We start from the raw sequence: 24,450 nt of genomic DNA, 5'->3' as shown, positions 1-24,450 counted from the left end.
CTTTATTTTTTAAAGTTATCCCACAAAATTAATTTCATTCAAATATTCATTGGCAACTTTCTTGACATGAACTTCCAATGACTAGTGATCCGACAGAATCCTACATCTTTTAAGGGGGTTCAATCACCCATTTAGCCAAACTGTACCGAGAGCCAACTTTCTATTGGGTTTTGCAAGTAGACAGTGCTGGTACCCATCAATCTTGCTGAAGAAACAGTTTTCCTCAGAAACAAATCTACCTATGCTGCAGTTCCTGGCTCTTCCTAAGAAAGTTTTTTCTGAAGTGCAGTGTAAGGCTGAATAATTTCAGATGGGAAGCGTAACTGTCTACTGAGAAAAACGGGAACGTACGCTCCATTTTAAGCCCATTACAGAAAGAATTAGAAAGTCACGCGGATGCAAAGCTAATGTCATCCTCTAGATAGTAACTGCTGCATCTAGTACTGCTCAGCAATGTGCAAAAATAGAAGTAGACAGAAGTCCACACAGACAAAAGCCAAGATTTTTTCCTGATGTTAATCAGGTGCCCAGATGTGGCTCCTGAGCTGTGAACATCCCATTGGCTTGACTGCCCCAGTGACCCCTCCTCGCCCCCATTCTCCCAGACACCTGCAGTTTTCTTTGAAGCAGGGACATGGCAGGCATTTCCCAGAGACATGTCAGGACGCAGAAGGAAAAGCAGAGAGATGGATTCTATCTGTCAGCTCATGATGAAATACAGTGACAGCTCCCCAAGTCCCAAAAGAAAGCTCAATTTTTTCTAGTTAAAAAAAGTGTTTGGCTCATTCCCTAGACCAGCTGCTTCCTACATAAGTAAGAGGCATGCACTGCGTACAGAAAAGAATATTTGACATTCCTAATCAATTAGATAAGGGGAAAAAACAGTCCATTTTCCTGTTCAAAATAAAATTATCGTGGTTACTTCAGATTTCAAGGGCATTTATCTTTCAGCTTCAGACAGAGGGGCACTGAGTAGACTGCAGGTTACTGACCCAGGGCTAGAGAATGACTAAGCTGCTAGCTGGAATGGAGGAGCCCAGGCTCAGCTCTAGTGGAGCACTGGGATGGGAGCAGCTGTGTCAGTTGTCAGCCAAGTCAGGTGTGCCTTAACAGAGCCAGGACTGTGCCAGGCCAGGAAAAACTGGCAGCATGGGAGGAGGGAGTTAAAACACCTAAACCCAAACTGTTCAAGGGAAGCACTCCCAGATCTTTCCCGCACACTCCCTGGCTTTCAAAACTTGTGTAAACATTTAACCAGGGAAATGCCAAGGAAACCAAGGTGAGGAAGAAGGTGGCTGGAAGGGCTGTAAGAGAACATAGGCACTTTCCCAACCTGAGTTCAGCTCAGGATGTGTCAATGGAAAAGCCACAACCTGAGATGTGTTGTGGATCTTTTACTCAAAAGCACAGGCGGCTCCAGGCCCTGGGGCAGGTGCTGGACACCACTGCCAGCTCTGCAGCAGAGGCAAAAGGAGCAGGTACAACAGCATGGTGCCCTCTCCTTGAAGATCATGTGTCTCTGGAACATCTTTGAGGCCTCTCCACAGGCCAGTGGAGAATGGATGAGGTCTTTGAGAGGATTGACTGTGCTGGCTCCCAGTTCAGAGGAAAGCAGCAGCCCCTTCTCACTGTCTTGCTGCAGCCAGGGTGAGCAGGATGGGCTGCAGGTCCCAGGTATGGGATTTACCCCAAGCAGTTACAGGCTCCCCCTGCAGTTGTTGGAGACCTCAATCCCAGACAGCTGTATCAGAAGTCTCAGTTGCTGCTGCTTTGCACTTGCAATACCAAGCCTGTGTTCTTCCACTATTTTTCAGGACAGCATGTTTCCCCAGGAAAAAATGTATGCCAATAGGGCGGTGAAGTGTCCGAACCTACAAACTGCTGTCCAGACCCAGCGGAGCCCTCTGGAGACCGCTCTCACACTTGGAATCTTGGGCCTGTAGTGCCACCTAATGAACAGGCGCAGCTCAGAGCCCACATGGATGCTGCTGTGTGAAGGGAAATCAGGCAAAGGCACTTAGTAGGGCACTTAATTACTCTCTAATGCCTTTCACCCCTCTCACAGTGTTTCAAAAACTACTTATTTGATCCTTGCAACCCTGCTGTTAGGCAGCAGATTATAATAACCCTGTTCTGTGAATAAGTTGAGGAGCAGCTTTTTGCTGAGCCCAAATACACAAACCCACATACACAGAACAAGTCAAGAGTAGCTGAGTAACAAGTAAGAGTTAACTCCTTTTTCCACATCGCTTTTGGAAATAGAGCTTCCAGGGGACAGGGCAAAGCAATGACACCATGTATTGTTGTAATCTGCACCCTTCTCCTGGGACTCACTCTCTTGTTTGTCATGCATCAGCAGGACCCACCTGGATGACAAGCCATGAACTCCCATCTTTCAGGAGGCAGGAGCTTGGTTCTGTTTGGTTTGTGAGGACAGTGGTCAAGCATGAGGATCAGGAATGGCTCTCAAGGTACTAAAGGCCATTCCCTCAGGAAGAAACGAGCTGGTGGTTGGTTTTTACATAGGACATTGTCAAGAACAAATACTGTCAAGAACAAATATTCCACACAAAGTGTAAGCTTCATGTTGGTCACAGCAACTGCCTTCTCATATCCAGAGAGCAAGACACTGAGGTGCCACCCAGGACTGCACTCTGATTTCTGGCTTCTGCTGATATAAGGAGGCATCCCAAGGGACAAGCCATCACCCAGGGCAGGGAGCTGCCTTGAGGCAGCAGGCAGACAGTGTGGGAAGTTCAGTCTCTCCCTGGAGCTTAGGAGTTAGGGCACTGCATTCTTCCTTCTCCCTTTACCTTTTCTGTTGTGATCTCAGGTTAGACACCCACCAGATCAGAGGCCTCTTTAAAGGTGCTGTCACAGAGTGCAGCCAGGTGCTCAGATGGCAGCAGGGTGCTCAGAGCCCTTCCCCAGAAATGGAGGGTCTGAGCTAAGCATTCTCCTCAGCCAGGAGGGACTGTAACACACTCTTCCCAGCAGCCCAATCTACCTCACACGGCATGGCATAGCAGGGCATATGGCAGGTTTAATATGGTAGGTCTCTAATGTGTGGAGAGCACCTCCCAGGTTCAGCATCCCAAGGGTATAACCCAGACATGTCCTGGCATGAAGGCTGGGAGCTTGCTTCTGGCACCAAAGCAGCAGAGCTGACCACAAACACCAATCATGTCATGACTGCACTGATGTTGAACCCTCAGCTAAGTGTGAAGCAGTTCTAAACCCATAGCATTCATAACCCATTTCAAAATCTTTCAAATTCTTTGGAGTGCTTTAAGGGGAAGGAAGTGAGCACTGCCACTCTAGCCCTTCATAAAGGAAAGAACAGGGGACGTACACTGTCTCACATGCAAATAGTCCTCCGTGAAAAGAAACATTTTTAGGGCTGGATGCTCTACAAACAGGCGGTGCCAGGAGAAGATCACACATGAGAGTGGGAGTCTTTGGAAGTTTTAAGCAATGAACAGCTGAAGAAGTTTCCATAGAGCATGTGGGAGCCAAGGCATTTCAAAGGCATATCATATGTCCACAGATGGGTAGGCTTTCACTAAAACAACAAAACTCAAATTAATTGAAACAACAAAACTCAATTTCATTGAAACCGCAAAAATATTTTTAAAGAAAACAAACCACAAAAGCACTTATTTTCTCTTGCCCACCCACACTTAAGTCTAGGCTCCAGAGCAATGAAAATCCTACTACAGCTTCCTGTAGAGGAATTTATCTGAAGTGTGTGTTTTGTGTACCAAACCAGCAAGGTTCACTCTTGCTGTGACAGTCAAAGCGGCCCAGAGAGAAGAAGACTGATCTCTAGCTAAGTGTTTATCTTGGAAAGCAGAAATCAGTGCTTCAGCACCTTCACTAGGACATGTTTAAGAATTTTGCATGAGTCAGCACTGACTGACATGTACATACAGCCAGGAGTTGTGGTTGGGACACAAATCTCATCTTGCCCAGGAAAAGCACCATGCCATAGCTGCTCCATGGCCCAGTGAGCTCTGAATTAGTCTTGAATTGAGCAAGTGATTCAGTGTGTGAATATGTAATGCCCTTGCTCTTAAAAAAGAGAATAATCTGGTGTTCAGGGGCAGTCTCCCAGAAGGTGGGATTTTATGGCTCTGAAGACAGAGAAGGGACAGGACCTTGATCACCATCACTACTGGGTTTGTGCAATAATTACTGAGCTATCATTTAAAATATACAACAAACCCTCTTCCAGTGGCATTTGCACAAAGTGGTAGCTGCTATTTTTTGCACTGATCCTGTTCTGGGAAGTAGCTGAGCTCTTCAAGGAAGTCTGGGAAGAAGCACCTACCTGGTGATTCCCAGCTGCACCTGGCTGTAAGACGAGGTGCAGAGGAAAACATCTGCCCCACCAGGTTGACCCTATACTGACGGACAAGTGCCAGGTGTGTTGGATTGAGAGGAACAGTCTGGGATTCTGGTTTACCATCCCACTAAAATGGTCCTCTAGGGACCACATTTAAAGAGGAGTGCTGGGTGCTCACATCTGAAGACGTGGAAGGCTGCAGTTAACAACTGTGCTGTATGCTGTGTAAGGGCAGGGGGGGAACCCCCTGCTGGGCAAAAATTGGTTACGGATCGAAGCAAAATGGCACGGAAAGTATTTCTCTTCATGCCTGACCTCAACCAGAGCTCTCAGGGGTCCTCTGCTGGGGCCAGATGATCTTTCCTCTACCCCCTATCTCCTTCGGTAGGGCTAGAGGACTTCCGCGTTTGTTTTCCTTGTGTCTGCTGTGTAATACCCGGAGGCAAAGCACTGCTTTGGGCTGGGGCTCGCTGGCCGTCCAGCCTGGGGAAATCCTTGTGCGGGGAGCAGAGCCAGGTGAGGAGCACGCAGCGGCACAGATTTAAACACACTGTTCGAGAGCTGCTGATGCCAAGAGCTCCGGGTAAGACGAGGCTCTGCCAACTGGCAGCAGGGGGCAGCTGCATTCCTTCCACGCGTTTTAAGAAACTAACATTAAAAATACTAATTGATGAGAGCATACCGACAGGATAGTTTTCCTGGTGCCCTTGGGCTTAACTGCACTGATACGTGGTGCATCCTGCCTGTGCCTTCCATGGGACAGACGGGGCTGCTGCCCGGGCCAGGGCAGCACCGACTGCACCTTTTTGCTGCTCTTTACTCCTGCGATGCGTTCGGAGGCTGCCTGCCGAAACCGCAATGTGCAAATGAGCTGGACCTGTGCTTGCAGGGCAGCAGGATGAGAGACATCTACTTTAGATGACAAAGAGAAGGATTATATTAGATTCTAAAGAATTAGAGCCTAAAATTAGGCACGCAGCGCCGCAGTGGGAGAGGCCGGTTCACCCACCGGCTCAGCGGTACCTTGCACCCGGCATCGACGGTCCGGCTCCCCAGGGCTGCCGGCTCCGGGACATTACGGAGGCTGCCAGGGCAGGCTTCTGCTGCAAGGTCGTTTCTTGAAGCCTCACCAAGCGGCGTTTCTTCGGGGATGTGCTGAGTGGTTTTGAAGCTATGCTAATCTTTGCTGCAGTCTTCTGAGGGGGGGGAAAAAAAAATCTTAGGCAGGATTAGGCTTTGTAGAATATAAATGACCATTAATAAATTTTTAGTGTTAATGTAAGTGCTTGTATCAACTGGAAGCTGAATCGCTTAATCAGGCTAGCAGCAATTAAAATGGTAATTTTTTTCTGTACTAGATTCTGCTTGCAATTTTTACTCAAGTAAAACTCTTTGAAGTTAATTGGAATTTTGATTAAAGCCTCCTGGATCTGGGTCTCTGAATTTGTACTAAGGAAAGTTCAATATTTGCTTTGGTTTTCTGCACATGGAGTTCACTGCTATATATGAGTGCGACTGTACAATTAGTGGTAACAAGAACAACTCCAATAGAGATTTCTGTAATCTAGTTCTTGATATACTTCAGAAGAGGTCTTTTATCACAGAATGGCTTTTAAAGTACTGCTAAAACAGGCTGTAAGATCTGAAAACCTTGATTGATTAAATTGTTTGTCTTAATTATTTCTAACCCCAACGAATGGCTTAGCAACATTCACTTAACGGTAATTCAGGGCTTGGATGGGATGGGAGGATGGGAAATGCTCCTGCTCTTTGCCTTCTGCTCTCGGGTTTTGGTTGGCAACGAGAAAGAGAAAAAAAACAACCTAACAAACCCTACTGAAATTACATTATAACCATTAGTAGAATGAAAAGTAACTGTGGTGGAACAGCTCTTAAAAGTAACGTTTTGACCAAAATGTTGCAAAATAAACCCGAAGCAAACGCGAAACCCTGAGCAGACTGCAGTGACGCACTCTAGCATTTTGTGACAACTACCTTCAGGTAAAGGAGTACTTTTCAGAAAGCTGTGACATAACTGGTGCAAATGTTGCTTAAACTTCACTTAGGTCAGTTGCTGGTGTGGGAAAAGCAGAAAGAAAGAAGGGAGTAATCATGTGGAAATTACATTGATAATACCAAGTGTGTGGGTTCTTACTATATATCTCTGCTTATAAGAAGAGTATTAGAGCTCGTGATCAAAATGCAGGTCAATTTGGTTTTCAGAGCTCCTTTGGTATCCATTAATAAAGTTAATATATATATATATATATCTATATGTATTCTTGACCTTAAGAATATTATTTAATATATTAAATAACGAGTTGTAAACATTCTGGACCAACAAGTACAAAAGTTTATCAGTAATTGAAATAATAATAACTGAAAGTTTGTGGTGACTAGGGGGTTTCATTCTTTCTTTTATTTTATCCTAATGTGGTCATTGGAGCACGGTTTCTTCCTTTTTCCAGTCTGACACCTCAGCAAGTGAATTTCATTGTGAGGAAAAGGAATACAAGCAGATCCTTGCAATTCAGACAATTTTTCTGTTCTTCTTTTCATCTTTTTCTGAAGGTCTTAATTTTGAGAAACAAAGAAAATATTACCTTAAATATTTTTCCTATTCCCTCTAAAACACAGACACAGAATGTGAGAAAGGAAGAATTAAAAAGATCAAAGCTATTATTATCATCATCATCATCAATAATTTTGTAATGTAGTATAGACGTCTTGAATATGCAACAGCTATGCTATTAAAATACTAAACCCTGCTATAAACTACTAGTTCTGACTAATGATTATCCAAAGGGTCACCATTCCCTGACAGTGAACTTTGATTTCTTAGATGACTTCAGCAAGGGTAAACGCCCTGCCAGTTACCCAATCCATACCTGTGGACACGTTATGTTGTGTGCAAATAAACACTTGCAGACTAAATGACCGAGATTAACACATTCTCCTTGTATATTTGCCATTTCTACAGTAATGTTTGGCCTGTCTCAGACTTCGTGTGCAAACAGCACCTGATGCCATTCAGTCACAGCAGAGGAGCGACCGAGCACACTTGTGGGAGAGTAGGTAGTTGTATATGTAGAAATAAGCCCCTGCTCTGATGTAAAAAGTTTCCTAGGAGACTTCAAAGGAAAAACCCTCACTCTGTTGTTTGAAGCAGTCGCTGGGAAGCAAAAGCACGTTTCTGCAGATTGGTGTGGAAGGGAGCCTGAATACCTGAATGCCTGCTCATGATGTCCCTGTTTTCTCATGCTTCACCCAAAAAAGCTTTAGTTGCCTTGAAGAGGTGGCCTGAGGTCCTGCTTGTTCCACGATGACTGATAGCTATATGTGTGCTATGTCCACAGAGCCCCTTTGTGCTGGTAGAGGCACAGAGGCACTCCCAGGACCCTGGACATCTCATCCTCCAGATGGATGCAGCTGGATCAACATCAAAACCAGGACTGACATCCCAGCAGCTGGATTGATACTGGAACCAGGACTGGTGAATTATTTTTTTTTTCTTTTTCTGTTCTCCCTGTCCCTCATCATCCCACTCCCTTTAATACATCTCTCTTCCTTCTCATCTTACCCCTTTTTCCGAAACCAAATGCCGTGTGCTTATAGAGTAGTCCAGGGACTAACATACCGATTTCCATGTCAAGTGTGTAATTTACTAGTAAAACTTTCTGATCGCTTGCGGGCCCTCAGACTTTCGTCGTTGTTTTCCACGGCGAGCACTGCCGAACCTCGGCTGCTTCCTTCCCCGTGAAGGTGGGCCGTGGCAGGCACCTGGCGCTGAGGCACCTGCAGCGGCTGCCCGGGCAGAGGAGCCGCGCCGGGTTCCTGCCGCAGCGCTGCCTCCACGCTCTGCCGCTTCCCCAGCCGCCATCGCCGGGAGCTGCGCTCCTGTGGGAAACGCCCGTAAATGCCGCGGCTCGGCGGCGGCGGGCAGCGCTCCCTCACGGCGCTCCCCGCGGCGGGAGGCGGCGCGGCCGGGGCGGGAACCGCCTGAGGCGCCGCTCCCGCTCCCCGCCCTCCCTCCCTCACCGCCCGCTCCCGCCCCCTCGCGCGCGCGCCGGGGAAAACGTTGCGCAGGTTCTAAAGCGGCGGCGGGGGCGCGGTCGCGCGCGAGGGGGCGTGTGAGGGGGAGCGGCGGGGAACGGCCGCCACCGGCACAGCCTCGGCCCGCCCGCATGGAGCTGTCGGCCATCGGCGAGCAGGTGTTCGCCGTGGAGAGCATCCGCAAGAAGCGCGTGCGGAAGGTGGGCAGCGGCGGAGCGGAGCGGGGCGGGGCGGGGGGGGAGCGCACCGGGACACCCCCCGCCCCTCCCGCCGCGCACCGGGAGCGGGGAGCCGTGGCGGGCGCGCGCGCGGCCGCCCGGTCCCCGTGCCCCGGTCCCCGTCCCCTTCCACCCACGGAGGGGCACCGGCACCTGCGGGCAGGGGACACACGTGTTGCCCGCGGGACGCAGGGGGGGCTGTCGCTGCTGGGGTTCAGCCTGTCTGCAGGATGAGAGCAGGGGACACCGAACGGGAGAGCCCAAACCGGAGAGGGTTTGGGAAAGCTCCTGTGACTCAGTTTCCCCAGTCGTGGAAGCGCTCCCGTCCCCGCAGTGTTGCAAGGATTAACCTGTAAGCATGCAGTGTGTAGAGATCCTCCGGTGGAAAGTTCCTTATAGGGCAGTGTTTTCCAACCTTGGGAAGCTGATGAGCCCCCCGAGAGGAAAATGAAAGTGGTTCTCTGCCTCAAGTACCCGAGTGCTTTCCTTGCTCTGCTCTCCCGTAAAGGTGTCTGTGGCTGCAGCAGCGGCTCTTGGAGAGTGGTCGTCCTGCATGCACAAAGGCCTTTGCCATGCTTTGGGAAGTGCTTAACAAACCCCTCAGTAGAACATTAAATATTTTGATAGTTGTTCACATTGCTTGCTGAGTCCTTGAACGCAGTTTCCAAGCGCTACACTTTTCTTTTCTTTTCTTTTTTCTTTTTTTTCTTTTTAAATCTTGTACTTAAGTACAAGAAAGAATGAAAGAGTGAAAGAAAAAAAAAAAAGAATAGCTCTGAACTTCAGCTGTGAGCTGCTGGTTGCTTGGGTTGAAAGGATGAGTGCATGTGATGGATGGAACAATGTTTGAGTAGAGCGTGTAGCAAATGGAAAAGAACATGCCAGAGACGCTTCATAGGTTCTGATACGCTGTGTTTCTTCTCTCTGCTTAAAAAAAAAAAAAAATTCATATGACATTTGCTCCTGGTGTACATCTCCTTCCTGCATTTATGTGTGCTGACTTCTTGTAGGTTTGCCTGTGAATGTGTGAATGGTTCGGTCACGCTCTCTGGTTGGCTTTCAGTGTTCTGCCTGCAAGTCTTCTGCAAAGCTATGCTCCAAGCTTATGGTAGTACAAGCATAAACGTGTTTTAGCATGTCCCTGTGTGTGTGCCCAGTTTTTGGAGGAAAAGGTATATACATGAAAGTGTGGCTGAATGGGGAAGTGGCTATGTTTTGAAAATAAAGTGATGGAAAACAAGCTTTTTGTTGATTGGTTGCATCTCATACTGTAGCCCATATTTGGTTCCATAGTTCACCTGTTTTCTTCTGCCTTTTTCTACCCTCAGGGTAAAGTAGAATACCTGGTGAAGTGGAAAGGATGGCCCCCAAAGTAAGTTGTGTTTACTCGTCTATTTTTTTCATTAATATTCCATAATAGCTTGCACTGTGTCTCTGTAACTGAGCATTTCATTCATAATGGGTAATGGCTTGTCCCTCATTTCAACAACAATAAACAAAACCAAAGAGCCACAAACCAAACCCAAATCTGTTTTTTGAATTGGCAGCTAATGAATACAAACTGGGTGCCAGTCTATTCTGACTGGTTTTTGCCACCACTGAAATATTTCATTGAGATACTTTCTAAATACAAATGTTTTAAAATTCCTTAGGAGTCCAACAAAGAATCCAGATGCTTTTGAACTTGGAATGGCTCCTGCTTTTCTGAGTCAGCACCAAGAGGACCCCACTTTATTTTTAGAGCTGTCTGCAGTCTTTTAAAATAGAAAACGTGTTGATGGTCTTGTCTTCCTCTCCTACTGTTTCCCCTCTGCAGTCCACCAACGGAAAGGGGCAATGTTTCAGATTTATTGAGTGCAGCCAAATGCAGGTGATCTTTGTCCTTTGAAAATTACCACCATGCCTTCATTTCCTTGTCTGAAACCTCCTGTTATTTTGAGTGCCTTTTCTGCTTTTGCTTTGGTTTCTCCATTGCAAAAATGAAGAAAAGTTTTTTTTGTCATTGCTGTGCACTGTTTACAGACACTTCTCTCATTAAAATGCAGCTGCTTCTGAAGAAGAGCAATTTCTCTGTGCTTAAGCAGTCTGTGAAATGCACTGAGATTAGAAGGATTAGGTAACTGGAGAATATTACTATGTCAGCTAGCAGTCTAGTGGAACAGCCTCCTGGCCACCCCCTAAGGGCCCTGTCTTTGCTTTTCTGTTGGTGCCTGTGTGTGTACATACACAATGTGCGTGGGTACAGCAGTGTTACACACACAGTTGCTCTGCGTGTTGCTAAGCAATGGATGCTGCTTGTTACGGGTTCATCCTCACAGCTGCAAAGCGGGGCCTGCCAGGATGGTTCTGACTGGCTGTACCTGGTGTCCAAAAAGCTGAAATGTGTTCTTGGGTGCCCAAGTGTTGTGCCTAATGCTTATGATTATAGGCCATGTGTGAAGATAAGCAGCTTCCCCTCTCTGGTGCTGGTGGGAGAGGGTGACTTTATTCTTGAGTGTTCTGCTGTCAGAGTGTAACCTCGTGCACTTGTCGAGCACCAGCTGCCATGTAGCGTGGGTCACTTCTTGGACCGCTTCATCCTCAAATAGCCAAGTCTTACTTCATCACTGATAGAGGGTGGGAAATTTATTTGGAGCCTGGGAGGCCTCATCCCCTCTTGGCCAGAATACTGGTGTTTATCCCATTCTCCTTTCAACAAACACATTGAAGTCCTTCTCTTGTAAAGTCCCTTGCCAAGAAGGTGGGCTGAGGCATGGCATAATGTTTCTTGGACAGAGCAGACCTTATTCTTAACTGCTGCCTTTCCTTGTCTGGTGTCTTGGAACACTGGGGGAGACAGAACACTTTGGGGAATTTAAAACACAGTTCCCCTGGATGGGTGATGTCAGAGTTCTCTTATTTTGATGTATGGCATGTCCAAGCATCTTCCCTCTTCCCCCAAACTCCAAATCTGAAGACTTATATTTTTTCTCTTCTTCTGTCTGCCTTCACTTTAACTGTTGCCTCAGTGGTTTGAATTACTTAAACTCAAGATGCTCAGAGCACTGGAGTCACTTTCATCCCACTAGAAGTCTCTGTTCCTTGTTTCTAAACATACATATGCCCGTGATGGCATGCAGCACCGCAAGCTGTTTGTATCTTTGTGTCTGTTTCCTCATCCCACGTTATTTCCTTCCTTAATTACCAACCTTGTTGCACTGCTCTTTGTAATCTCTGCACCTGTTATCCCATCATTCCCATTGGAAGTATCGTGGAAGGGAATAAAGATAGGTCAGTAGTTTACTGCTTTCACATGCAATTCATATTTCACTTTTTTTACCCCTCTTCTTAATAAAAAAAATCTTATTCATACCCTATACTTCACATTTATGGATTGCACTGCTGGAATCAGGGAATGGAGGAGTGACAATCTGATTCTAGCTACAAGCTTGTTTACAACTTGTGTTGGAGTTAAAAGGAGGGGGAAGAGGAGGAGTAGAAGGAGGGGGAATGAAGATCATATGATCTGTGTTTTCCAGAGTGCCTGCTCTCTGCAGTTTGCTGCAGCCTGGGCTGTGTGTACCCATATATAAAGCTCCGTGTGCGCGCGCGCGTGGCAAACTCAACCATGGTTTTTTTTTTTTTTTATATGCAGTGTTTTGCCACTGCAGCGAAGCCAGAATCTGAGCTGCAGAGAAGAAGGCAACGTCCACCAGGGCGGGTTTTTTTAAGCAAATCTCTTTTCTTCTCCTGCCTATGAAAAGCAATCCAATGACTTTTTGTCCCCCTTATGGTGTTATTTTTCTTAAATTTGTAGGACGAGTGCCAGAATCCCTGCAGCTGGGAGGAAACCTTCCTCTTTTCAAATAGTATCTTGGCTTTGACAGCTCACAGTCAGGTTGCTGCAGGAAGCATGAGCAAATGAGGGATGGAGAGAGGGAGGGATCAGCTGGTTATGAAGACATATCTGTTCTTAACTCTCTGATGTACAGTGCACCTCGGGATATCTGAATGTCATATTTTTCTTTCTCCCTTTTGTAAAAAATTGTATTTTCATTTCTAGACCCATCCTCCAGTAATGTTCCTGTATTACAGTACCTTTCTTCTCTGTAATGGAGAAGTAAAAGGGAAAAGTATTCCCAAAACACCTCCCCTGTGTACCCCTGTATCCCGTGTCCTCACATGCAATCTGTGCTTCATCCAGAAATTTAAACATCCTAAAATGCTTTCTTGCTGTTTAAAGGCACTGATACAAATGCACGTACCTGCATGTGACTCCTCTCTGGTCTTCCTCCCCAGGCTCTGGGAGGAGCTCTGCCTCCAGGCCTGGATCTCACATTTCAGGAAAATTAGGGTTCTGAGGCATTTGAGGATTCAGATTTGCTTTCTTGTCTTAGAGTTTATATAGTAGAGACACAGCACCCACCTTTTCTGGGCAAGCATGACCTCTAAGAAATAAACATACCCCAAGGACCACTTTGTGATTCTTTCAGCTTCCACAGTGGGAGTGTTTTGGCTGCTTCTCCCTAGTGTTACGTGCATCTGCGCTATTTGGGGACCAGTTTTGGAGTTGCCTGCTAGGTGGGTTCAGTCCTTTCCTGAGCATCTGATTCCTGACACAGCTGTCCGGCTGTCGAGGATGGAGCTGGGGCAATGAGTGACGCTGTTCCCAGGCTGCTTCAGGAGCATGGAGCCTGTTGGGAGCCGTGTTGGTGTTTGGGGTACTTTGTGTCGATGAGCTCTGCTCGGTCGGAACAACCTGTAGGGGGAGCCGAGCAGGAGGAGGAGGCGTTGGCATGTGGCCATCAGCTTGCCCCAGGGCCCAGCTCCCAACATGTTTGGTTGAACGGCATCAGTGGAAAAAATTAAACTGTTAAATGAATCCTTTCAGCTTCAGTGATTAGAAGTAATTAATAATGCAAGTGAGAAAGCGTACTTACTCTTTGAGCACTCTAAATTAAGAGAGACCTATTTTTCAGAAAGATGCATCAGACCATGCCTCATTGTTCCGTGGTGTTTGTGGGATTTGAGGGGAGTGCTGCAGATGAGACCTGTTTAGGCATGGACTTAAAAACAGTTTGTGAGTGTCTGCACAGGCTTTGCACGCAGTGTGGAGGGGGCCCTGGGGAGGAAAGTCTTCCCTGTTTTTGTACAAAGAGTCGCTTGATGCTTGGCCCTGCCTGTTTTGGGAAGGGGAGGTGGCGTCTGTGAGAAGCTGGAGAGGGAATGGCTGGGATTCCTCAGAGCTCTCACAAAGTCGTGGCAGGCCCCACCGACCCTTGTGAAGATAGTATCCAGGGCTGCAGCACATTGGTAGCAGGCCTGCAGAGAGAATGTTTCATTAAAATATTGTTTACTTTTTGTTCCTTATGTTTTTCTTCAGATACAGCACATGGGAGCCAGAGGATCATATCTTGGACCCTCGCCTGGTAGTGGCTTATGAAGAAAAGTAAGGGCACATGTTCTTTCTCTCCTTGGACACAGGAAAAGAAATAGTGTCTTTATTTCATTATATGCATAAAATGCCCCTGTTGTCCCTACTTCAGTCAAAGATGAGAAGTATAGCAATGAATCCTGCTTGATCTTTGTGCCCTGGTGTTGGTTGAGATGGAGAAGACAGGGTTAAAGCAGCTTTGATTGGCACTGTTCAGGAAATGAGGCCAAGAACAGGCAGCACTGAGCCAGAGAACTATCAGACTCAGGTTTTAATCAGGTCCAGACCTGGACTAGGGTGATGTGAGGTGGGAAGTTTCTCTAACCCATCCTTGATTAGCTGTGTCAGAGAAATTCCCCTATTGCAAGGTTTTCACTCCTACAGGAAGCAATTCTGGGATGTTTTCCAAGCTCACACTGGTCACAATTGGGTTTTATTGAAGGAAATCGAGGGAGCTATGCTGCAAAAGGTTGAAGCCCCAACTAAGTTTTATGCTGTGGTATTTAGTACTCAGTTTGATTTGTATTCCTTTTTCACAGGGAGGAGAGAGACCGTGCATCAGGGTACAGGAAAAGAGGTCCCAAACCAAAGCGCCTCCTACTGCAGGTAGCCTCTTGCTCTTCTGTGTGTTTCTAACTTCTTAGCTGCTGTGCTGCTCCTCTGCTCTCAGTGAGGTGGAAACTGTCTGTTTGCTGTTGCATGGACAAAATTGGAGGTAACAAGTTAACACAATAACATGAAATCAGTGTTCAGGCACATAGTTTTAACCTGTTAGCTGAAGAGCTAGCTAATTTATCTTTTAAAAAGCAAAACAAAATAAAACAACAGCTCTTTCTTTCTGAGCTAGGATTTTATAAAGGATGGACCTGGGTAGTTGCAGGTTACCTGGTTTGTGTGTTCTTTTAAGTTTCATGTTGAGCTTGAACTTTCCATCAAGTCAAAGGTAGCCCATAGTTGGAAGTGGAGTTTCAGCATGCTTTTGCTGTTGCCAAGCAAAGCAGCCAATCCTAGGAAGCAGATATTAGGAAGAGCTTAAAGGCAGTAGAAGAGGGAAGAGAAACAAAAAAAAGCAGCACACCTTATCCTAGCTCATCTAAATGTTCACAGACTGAACAAAGAATATTTTCATGGTTCCCAGTAGGGAGCCTTCACTGTATGATGAGATGTCTGCTCTGACCCTTGCTGCGTTGGTGTCTTGGCAGCGGCTCTATGGCATGGACTTGAGGAGTGCTCACAAGGGAAAGGAGAAGCTCTGCTTCTCTCTTGCACGGAGGTTTGGAGGAGGAGACAGTAGCCTGCCAGGGGCCAAGACAGGGCAGGCAGAGTTCCCCGAGAAGACTGGGAGTACAGTCCTGCCATTCTCTCTCCGGAAGCAACGCAAAAACCAGAAGTACCTACGACTGTCAAGGAAGAAGTTCCCCCGCATGGCGAGTCTGGAGAACCGGAACTGCAGGCATGAGTTCTTCCTGAACGATGCAGTGGGCCTAGAGGCCAGGCAGAGCCCTGAGGACTGGGAGGCCACGCAGCACACCAGCAAAGAAGGTAAGGCCAGTCATCCTTTGGTGAAGTTCTGGAGCATGTGAAGGATGTTCCGCATCCTTCCGCCTTGGTTACATCCTCCTGGGATTGTGGTTTAGACCAGGTCTTCAGAGCATCCCTTACTAGCTTGTATTATGTCCCTCTTGTTTGCAGGTTTCTTTCTTGTTAGAAGAGCACAGACTAATTGTTTTTTTGGCCCTGTTGGCTCTATTGTGGTCTTACATCCCTGATGCCCCTCCCTGTGTTAGAAACATGCAGAAGATACTGCAAGTTTTTCCCCCTCTTAAAATTTCATCACAGCAGAGGTGACATACAAGTGTGACAGATGAACTCTGCCTCTGTCCACATTATCCACATGTGCTCATCCTGCTGCTTGGCTCAAAGGACTTTGGCTGGCTGTGGACAAGCTTGGACAGCGGCATTCCTCTTGTAGTGCTGCTTTAAGAAGCATACAGGAATGGTGCTAGGAACTCACAATGTACTCCCTGCCCCCTCCTTCCCTTTCCTCTCCACACCCCTTTAAAGCCTCTTGCTATAGAGCTATGCAAGAAGGGGAGAGAGAGATGAAGTGAGGATGGTAACTCCTGCCTGATCCCAGTGAGTAGGCAGCAGGAGTGTAGGCATGGGAGATGTCCAAGCACATTTGGCATTTGAGGGAAGGATACCAGCATCTTGTGCAGGAGGGCTGTGGGATGTGTGTGTTGCTCTCAGTTACCAGGGAAACTCTATCCCTGCATTATTAGAGCTTCTGAAGGCGTAGCTTTCTTGAGGAGTGGAAAACTGGGGCTTGTGCTGCTTGTAGTAGCTAAGGGAATCCTGTTACTCCTTGCAAGGAGTAGCTGTTAGCCAGGCTAGATTAGGCAGGATCTTAGGGAGAAGGCTGTGTTCTGGAAATCAGCACTATTCCCTCCTTTCTGAGGGAGGCTGGAATGGTGCTCAGAATCCAGGGAGGCAGCAATGGGAGTAGCACAGAGGAACCCAGTGTTATATCCCGGCACTGAGGAAATGTGTGGGGCTATTCTCCCCAGAAGTGTGTGGCACTAAAGCACTTGGGGATCAGAAGAGTGAGTGGCACTACGGAATTGTAAAACTCCTTTTGTTCTCCCCTTGACACATGGCCTGTGTGGAATCCCAGTTACTGTTAGGGGGAGTTGGACTCTTTCTGGGGGGAGGTAGACACCCCAGGTGTTTGAGACAGAAGCCAGGAAATACACTCTTAAGGGGGTCTCATTCTTTGTCCAGATTGGGACAACAAGGTGTATAGTGGACAGGTAGAGTGACAGGAAGAGGGTGTGTTTTCCTTCCTCTCTCTTTATGTGGCAGTCTCTGGGGGCTTTGGGTAAGCGAGCCTTTTGGGTGGCAGAGGGGTTGGTAATTATTCTTACGGTGAGAAAGTGCAAGGTTGCTTGGGTTTCTTGTATGGAGCTGTCTGGGAGCAAAGGAGGCATATGAGAAAGGAAGAGCAGCTTCTCCATACAGCCCTACTGAGGGATTTTTGAGAGCATCACACCCGGGCTGTGTTGCAGGTGCAGTACATGGCAGACCCTCCATTTTGGCTCCCTCTGACTCCCCTAGGAGTATCTGAAGAGTGTGTGTAAGAGATTTTAATGTTTGCCTTTTCAGTAGGGTAGGGCATTTAGAAAACAGTAAGCTCAAACCAGGGTGAGTGTGCTTTGCTGACACAAAACCAAATTAGGGGCTGAGATGGGATGAGGGGTTTGGGGAAATTGTGGATGGTTAGATGAACTGGGTGGTTTTACAGGGTCTTTTGATCTCTGCATAGGCTGTTCTGATGCCACTGTGTATCTGGACACCTGATCCTCCATTTCCCCTTAGCCTCTGAAGGGTAGGGCTTGCACATGTTCTTTCTTGCTCTGTACATGCAGATTCAGTACAGGCTGATTTCAACTATGGTTTGTCAGAAAGGAGACCCTTTTTCCATCCTTCCTTTTTCCCTTCCTCCTTTCTTCTCCCTCACCTTCTCTGTTTCACTAACATGCTCTTATGTGCCATTCTTTCAGCAGCAGATGTGGACGCCAGTCTCCCTTGGATCCCCACTGTGCCCCCCAGCGAAGTGACAGTGACAGACATCACAGCAAACTCCATTACCGTCACTTTCAGAGAAGCACAAGTGGCTGAGGGCTTCTTTCGAGACCGGAGTGTGCAGTTCTGAATCTCTGTTTGCAGTGCTCCCCAAAACCAGAGCTTTTAGGGTGGAGCTAGGGAAGGGTTACGTTATCCCGTAAGAGAAAAAAAAAATCCAAAATGTCTCCTCTTAAAATGTTTACAGAGACCTTTTTTTTTTTTTCTCCTTTTCCCCCTTTCAGATACGCAAAAAAGGTCAGTGTAGGGGGTGTGTATTTGTCATTGCTTTGTCCAGTTGAAAAACTGACAGCCCTTTCCCTCCTTGATGTGAAAGCAGCAAGCTGAACAATTCGCCTTTTATCCTGTTAAGTGGCAGCAGCTGCATTTGTGGGGAGAGGGCATGTGGAGGTGGAAAGAGAGCTGGATCTCTAGCCTGTCGCCTTGTTCTGCAATTGATATCCCTTGGATAAAGATACATCCCTGTACATTGCTCTTCCCACCTTCCTCCTCCCTCTCTTCCTGCAGCAGTGAGAGGCGATGGATCCTACCTGTGTAGATAACTCCAGCCTGTTAAGACTTTCTCTCCAGTGCTGTTTTCCCTGTGGCCTGCTGTCAGGACTTCAGAAGCTTATTTGCCTGTCTGTGGTAAGTCAGTTTTTGCAGCACGGGTCCGTATAGACAGCAGAGCTCTCTCCTTTCGGTTGTTGATCATGCGGAAAGAGTGAAATGCATCTCTGAAATCCAGACTGGCAACATAAATTCAATTTGCCCTCATTAAAAGCTCAGAAAGCCAGCATAGTTGTGACATACCATTCCGTATATGCTAAACAGGATTTCCGGGCTTGGCTCTGCTGCGTGAGGAATGTGTTGTGGAAAGCAGGGTCTTCTTACCCTTTGCAAAATTCAGTATTAATAACAAATCCTGCCCTGAATCTGTGGTAATAAGTTGGTTGAAAACTGACTCCTCTCCCCTGGGAGGAGGGACTAATAGGACAACTGAAGCTTTGCCTGGCACTGCAGAGATATCCAAGATACTGGCACAGGCCCAGGATATGGGAATTGGACAGAACTGAGCTAGAGATGGACCTTGATTAGCAGCAGATTCTGTTATTGGATCCCATAGAGAGATCCAAAATAAACAACACATGGGGAAGGCATATATTAGATTTGAGGAGGGGAAAAATTCCTGATTCTTAGCAGTGAGAATTCTTGGATTGTGCTGCCTGAGTGATACTCTTCCATGATTCCAGTATCCTCACAGTATTTGTGATCCTGTACTACTTTACTGATAGGAACTTCCCCTTGGAAGACTTAAAAATCTTTGCCAAGGAAAGCGGACTGCATTTCCTAATCTTGCACTTAAAAATGCCTTGTGCTGGACTGCCTATGACACTTTGAGGTTTTTGAAGAATTGCTGTATTTTGAGTTGGTAGTTTAGCATAGTATCTATTCTTGCACATGCATGTTCTCTTCCATTTTTAAAAGCAAATTTTATTTCAATAACTTAATTTTTTAAATATTGACCTTTTCCAATGGAAAGCAAGAAAAGTAAGGTAGTCTAAAGTGGGAACTGTGGGACAGAGTACTGCAGGGTAACATTGGCTACTGTCATGATTACTGTCCTCAAAGACTATGTTTCCTTACTGCACCCCGTCTGAAGCATCTCTTATCTGCTGTATTTATTCAAAATGAAGCTATGAGCCTTCTTAGCTCTGAGATAAAGACACCTGTGGAAATCCTCAATGTGTTTGTTCGAGGGGCTTGGCTCCTGGCATGCACAATTTGGGAGCTCTAGGGTTTCTGATCCTCCAAACATTTACTTATCATAAAGTGCTTGGACTGCCACTGTGGATTTTTACTAGAAGCAGTTTTTACCTCATTTAGGATATGGCAGCTCAGTGTAGATTTAGGATTTCTTCCATCTCAGAGCTGTTGGAGCAAGTCTGTCTTTCATGCCATCAGAGCAGTTTCAGGATTGCTGGGAAGATCTTGAATTTCTGGACTGACCTTTTGCCTCTCAGAGAAGTAAGATGGGAGTTTTATTATGGAGAAATCTGAGAGGGTGAGAAGTGGAAGCTGGGGTGGAATTATGTGGTGGGAGGAAGAGTGAGTGGGAAAGAAGCTTGCAATAGCTAGCAAGGGCAAGCTGATGAGGTAAGCATGCAGGCGCAGGATGCTTGTTGAACGTGGGTGTCCAGAGCGAGGCTTCTGTGTCTGGAGTTGCACCCTTTTTTGCAGGATGTGGGGTCAGACGGTGTTGTTACCATCACCCACACACCCCCTCTTCCTGACACTTGCCAAATATGCTGAATACATGGCATCTCTCTTCTGTTGTGACTGGTGGACATGCCACATGGCCCAGTCCACTCTTGTAGGTTGGATCAGGTCAGGTAGTGATGGTTGCAGAAACGTAGTGTTTTAGCTCATTTTTCAAAAAGTCTTGAACTGCAGCTCATCCTGCTAAAGCTTCATGGCATTTATAGGATCTGGTTTCTTTATCCTAATGCAGCAACTGGTGCCTTTGTTATGTCTTCATCTCAGTGTAAAAATGCATCAAAAAAAGCTTCCTATTTACTGAGTTCCTGGCTTTGGCTGACATTGGAAGCAATATCAATCCTGCAGCAGGAAAAAGCTTGTCCTAATAAACTAGATTTCCATCCTCTGCTTTTCTCTCCACTCTCCAGCTGACACTTCTCAACACTTTGTTTTGGCATTTTTCTTTAAACATACTTTCTGTCTCTTGCAGTGGAATTTTCAAAGACCTGTGGTGGTCTTTCAAAGAGGATCCACCCACAGCTTCATATCTTAATCATTTTTTTGGATCAGGCTGTCTAGTGTTCTGCTGGTGACTAATCATCTTGCTACACAAAGTGTGGAACAAAGTACCTGTCTGCCATGCTGCTTTGTGTCAAGGAGGAGTTAACCATAATGGGGTTAAGACACAACAAGCTGCATGTGCGTGGGTTTGGAGGAGAAAGTGTGATGGGGAGTTTGTGGTAGGAAACTAAGCAGTTACTTCATTGTCGTGGACTTTTTCTTTGACATTCATGAATTCTTGTTTATCTCAAAGAACTTCTTGAGAAGATTTTTCTCCTGATCTTTTAAAAATGTGGCTCTGTTCCACACTGTCTGCTGACATATCACTGTAAACTTCATTGGTAGAGCTGGTCTTCAGGGACTTTAAAATTAACTTTATTCCATCTTTGCAGGTATAGTGAGGGTTTTACTAGTGATGGAAAGACAAGTTGTCTGGGTTTGTCTCTTTTCCCTGATACTGTCCATCTGGCAGTTCAACCCAAAACCTGGCAATTGAATTGGGACCTCCTGTGCTAACATATCATGAAAATCAGATGCTGTGTTTGGATCTTTGTTAAGCATTCCGTTTGATTAGAAGAGCCAGAATAGCATCCAGCTGAAGCTGAGTTTAATAATTCTATTTGAAGCACAGGCTGAGAATAGAAATGGGCTAACTCTCCCATACCTTGTTTGGCTCCATGGCTGTAAACAAGAAAAATAAACTTCAGCCAGTGGAAATTACTGAACTGTACACAAGAAACAACCTTCTCAGAGAACTGCTCTAATAGTCATTCTTAGAACTGTTTCCATGTGAAAATTTACCATCAGTGTTGGGGGACAGAAGTGTTTATTTTATATATCTTGCAGTGAACTCACTGTATTTGTGATAGACCTGAGGGAGTTCATGAGGCTGGAAAGCCTTTTTTGTTAACACTGTGTTTAAAAAAAAGAAAAATCTATATGGAAAGGACTGTCTCTGTTCCTGGATGGTTATAAAATAGATGCTATTGCTCTGATTTACAAGTGATGCCTTGGAACAGCAAGTTTTAACACGTGAATAGTGGCATTAAGTAGGCTCCTGCATGCTCCTTATTGTCTTGCGTTTGCTTGGGGGCCCTTCTGCTTGTGAAGTCAGACTAAGGTGATTTTTTTTTTTCCTTTTTTTTTTTTTTTTCCAAGCAAGACCAGGATATTATTGTGAGAACACCCAAAAGCAGTTCCATTTGCCAAAATAAGCCCAAATTTTTTAGTGAATTGACTCTTGTTTATGTCAGAGCTCAGACATAGAGAAGCTTATTGAGAAATGAATGGCTTTTTTTGTTATTAGTGTTGTGAAACTGTCCAGAATTGTTCTTCTGGTGTTTTGTGACTGGATGTATAAAATTGTTTGTTCACCTCACAGGGGGCCCTTGGTCCCAGTACTGTTTCTTGCTGTACGCCACAGCTAGTGCTGCTTGATGGTTTCACTGGAGTAGAGAAGGGAGGCCTCACACAGGTTGAAAAATAAGCAGGGCACCTCAGGCAAGTCTCTCCATGGTAGCCACAACAGAGGCCAGCGTGGGGAAGACAGTGGGGGCCGCCAGCCACATTTAGGCAAAGCAAAGTCTACCACCACCTCCTCTCCACCTCTTCCTCTGCTCTCAAGCTTTGAGCTTTTGTTTTCAGAAGTAGGGAAAGTACAAAAACCTCCTTTTTTAAAGCAGATTGGTATCTACCCATCTTATGTTCCTCCCTGGCTTACCTGCAACCTAGGAAGAAGAGGGCGATGGGCCCTCTTTATTATTTTATATTCCCTCTTCTCGTAAAATAATAGGGACAAATGCTGGTCAGGGAAAGGAGGGACAGAGCCTCAGAGCTGCTCTCACTAGGCGGTTGAGGAGGGGCCTTTGGGTGAGCTGGCAGTTGAGAGAGAAGGTGTGTTATAAACAAAGAACTTGTAGTGAAACTGATCCCTTGCATCTGTGAGTAGAGTTCTGAATGGGCCTGCAGAGAGGTGAGAGCTGCATTTATGTATCAGTCTTCTGCTGTTTGGGAATGCAAGGAAGATGTGTACGTTGACAAATTACACAAGGTAATTTCTACATGAAAATGTACCGCATTGGAGCATATTGCTTTTGCCATACTTGTTCTAAAGGTCTTCCCTGAGGGCATAATAAACTCCTTTGAGACAGTAGCTTATGATCCACAGGCCTGAACTTAGTTCAGTGCCTGAACTTACTGTCCTCACGGGGAAAGTGTGAGCTTCTGGGTGTCAAACCACCTGGATTCCACACATCAAGGTGGTCAGGATAGGAAGGCTTATAAAACAGCCCCAGGACAATTGGAAGGAGAGAGAAGGAATCACTTAAAATGGAATTCAGACCCTTCAAATCCTTTCCTGTAACTAGCACTTGCTGTAGAGGTGATCCTTTTTTCTCTTCCACCTCTTTCTCTTTCCCCTTTAACTTCTTGAAGTGCAGGGAGCAGGAGGGAGATGATCCCTGGGAGTGGTAGAGGTGTAGGGCTCCATGGGAGCATTTGGGGCTGCTGTGGATTGCTACAAAGTTGGGATGGAGTACAATTCCTAAGACTGTTCAGAACCTCCATCACAGCTTATCTCATTACTGGGGTAACAAAGTTTTGGCTGGGAGGGGAATTTTGGAGGAGGAGGAGGTGGAAAACCTTTTTTATTATTGTTGTTGGTTTTTAACCAGAAAATGTAGTGTCAGCACAAAAAAGCTTTTTGCAAATCTGTCAAAATGTTAAGCAGCTTTTTTTTTTTGCTTTTAAATCTGAAGTATGTTTCGAAGCACTTTGGAAATGCAAAGCACTAGGAGTGCTAAGTACTCCTTATCGTCTGTCTAAAAGTGGCATTTGAAAAGCAAAAGATGTATCTGTTTCAGGCCGCTGGCTGCTCCTTATCATTTTTCTAGAGCTGTCACCCAGCCCTTTGCCTCCCTCCCATGGGGAGGCAATGCCAGGAGCAGAGGGTTCCCTAAGGGAGGAGACCTGCTAAATTCCTCGCTTGCCATTGGGGCGCAGGTTGGCTTCCTCCGTCCCCACCTCCTTTGATCAAGGAAAGGGAAAAATGAAGTTGAGTTACAGTTTGAGTGGTCCTAGTCTGGAACTATGACCATTTCTTCCAGCTCCAGAGACATCTTTATAGAGTTTCTTGTCTGAAAAATTGCACCTTATTAGCTTAATTGAGGAACGAGGAGATGTCTGTCCTTCTGAAGGGAGTGGGGAGAGGAAGGGAGGGTGAACCAGGAGCTGTCTTCAGTAGCTGCTGGATTTCTCCAGAGGCTGTTTCCTCACCTAATCTCCAACAGAACAGCAACAAAAGAACTAATATAATTTTGATGAAGCTTTTGTTCTATGTATCTCAAGAACCTTCTGAGCAGGCTAAGGGCAGAGAACCCTTTCCCCTCACCTAGTCAGCTCTATGGTGTGGGGGGTCAACACACCAGTTCTCTCGCTGGGTTTTCAGCACCAACCTTTTCCCTCAGCATACGCACATCGTTAGAATGCTTTCACACACTGACTCATCTGATTTGGTGTGCTCCCTTTCTGTTGCAGGGGGAAGATGGGGCACAATGGGGTCAGTTAGAGGGGAGGGTCCCTGATGATTTTTGTTCCTGTCTCTTCAGTTGTTGCTGTTGTTCCTGTCAGCACGCTAGAGTATTGGAGTCTTTGCACACAGAAAGCTTCCTTTTGCACAGAATGAGCTTCTAGCTTTTGTACAGACTAATTGAATGTATTTGGGGAGGGGGGGAAATAGGGAGTAAACCAATTCCAAACAAACCAATCAGAGTATAATGCCTTTTCTGAGCGAGTATGTGCTGTAAAAGGAGATTGTAATAGCAAAGGGAGGGCAGGCTCAAGTATAATTTGACACAAAGTGTGGTTTTATTTTTGTACTGATATGGATAAAAGACTGTACAGCATCTATTTATTTAGATGATTTATGTGGTAAATGTTGCAAACAAAATTATTAAAATATTAAATATGAGAACTGACATTTA

At 46.1% G+C, this 24,450-nt stretch overlaps 1 protein-coding gene across 5 annotated transcripts; it reads left to right on the top strand.

The window, feature by feature from the left end:
• Positions 1–24,450, top strand: CBX7 (chromobox 7). 5 transcript variants are annotated; one of them, XM_086887493.1, is made up of 7 exons: positions 1–4,861; positions 7,702–7,838; positions 9,945–9,988; positions 13,979–14,044; positions 14,569–14,635; positions 15,232–15,571; positions 17,590–24,450. In XM_086887493.1, exons 1-7 carry the CDS (start codon positions 4,699–4,701, stop codon positions 17,739–17,741), a joined length of 969 nt encoding a protein of 322 aa, XP_086743619.1. In that variant the 5' UTR covers positions 1–4,698; the 3' UTR covers positions 17,742–24,450. The 5 variants fall into 5 exon arrangements, with proteins under 5 accessions (XP_086743619.1, XP_023790839.1, XP_023790836.1 ...); XM_023935071.2 differs by lacking the exon at positions 1–4,861 and having other exon boundaries at positions 7,574–7,838; positions 17,593–24,450; XM_023935068.2 differs by lacking the exon at positions 1–4,861 and having other exon boundaries at positions 7,576–7,838.

The sequence above is a fragment of the Cyanistes caeruleus genome, chromosome 4 (assembly GCF_971803275.1).
Source record: "Cyanistes caeruleus chromosome 4, bCyaCae1.hap1.1, whole genome shotgun sequence".
NCBI lineage: Eukaryota > Metazoa > Chordata > Aves > Passeriformes > Paridae > Cyanistes > Cyanistes caeruleus.
The sequence above is the reverse complement of the archived record's forward strand: the minus strand, read 5'-3'. Positions and strand labels throughout refer to the sequence as shown.

Coding starts and splice junctions, on each gene's coding strand:
- CBX7 (XM_086887493.1), top strand. CDS start 4,699: ATGATCTTTCCTCTACCCCCTATCTCCTTCGGTAGGGCTAGAGGACTT. Junction 4,862..7,701: donor TGTGCGGGGAGCAGAGCCAG/GTGAGGAGCACG, acceptor CTATGTCCACAG/AGCCCCTTTGTGCTGGTAGA. Junction 9,989..13,978: donor TGGAAAGGATGGCCCCCAAA/GTAAGTTGTGTT, acceptor GTTTTTCTTCAG/ATACAGCACATGGGAGCCAG.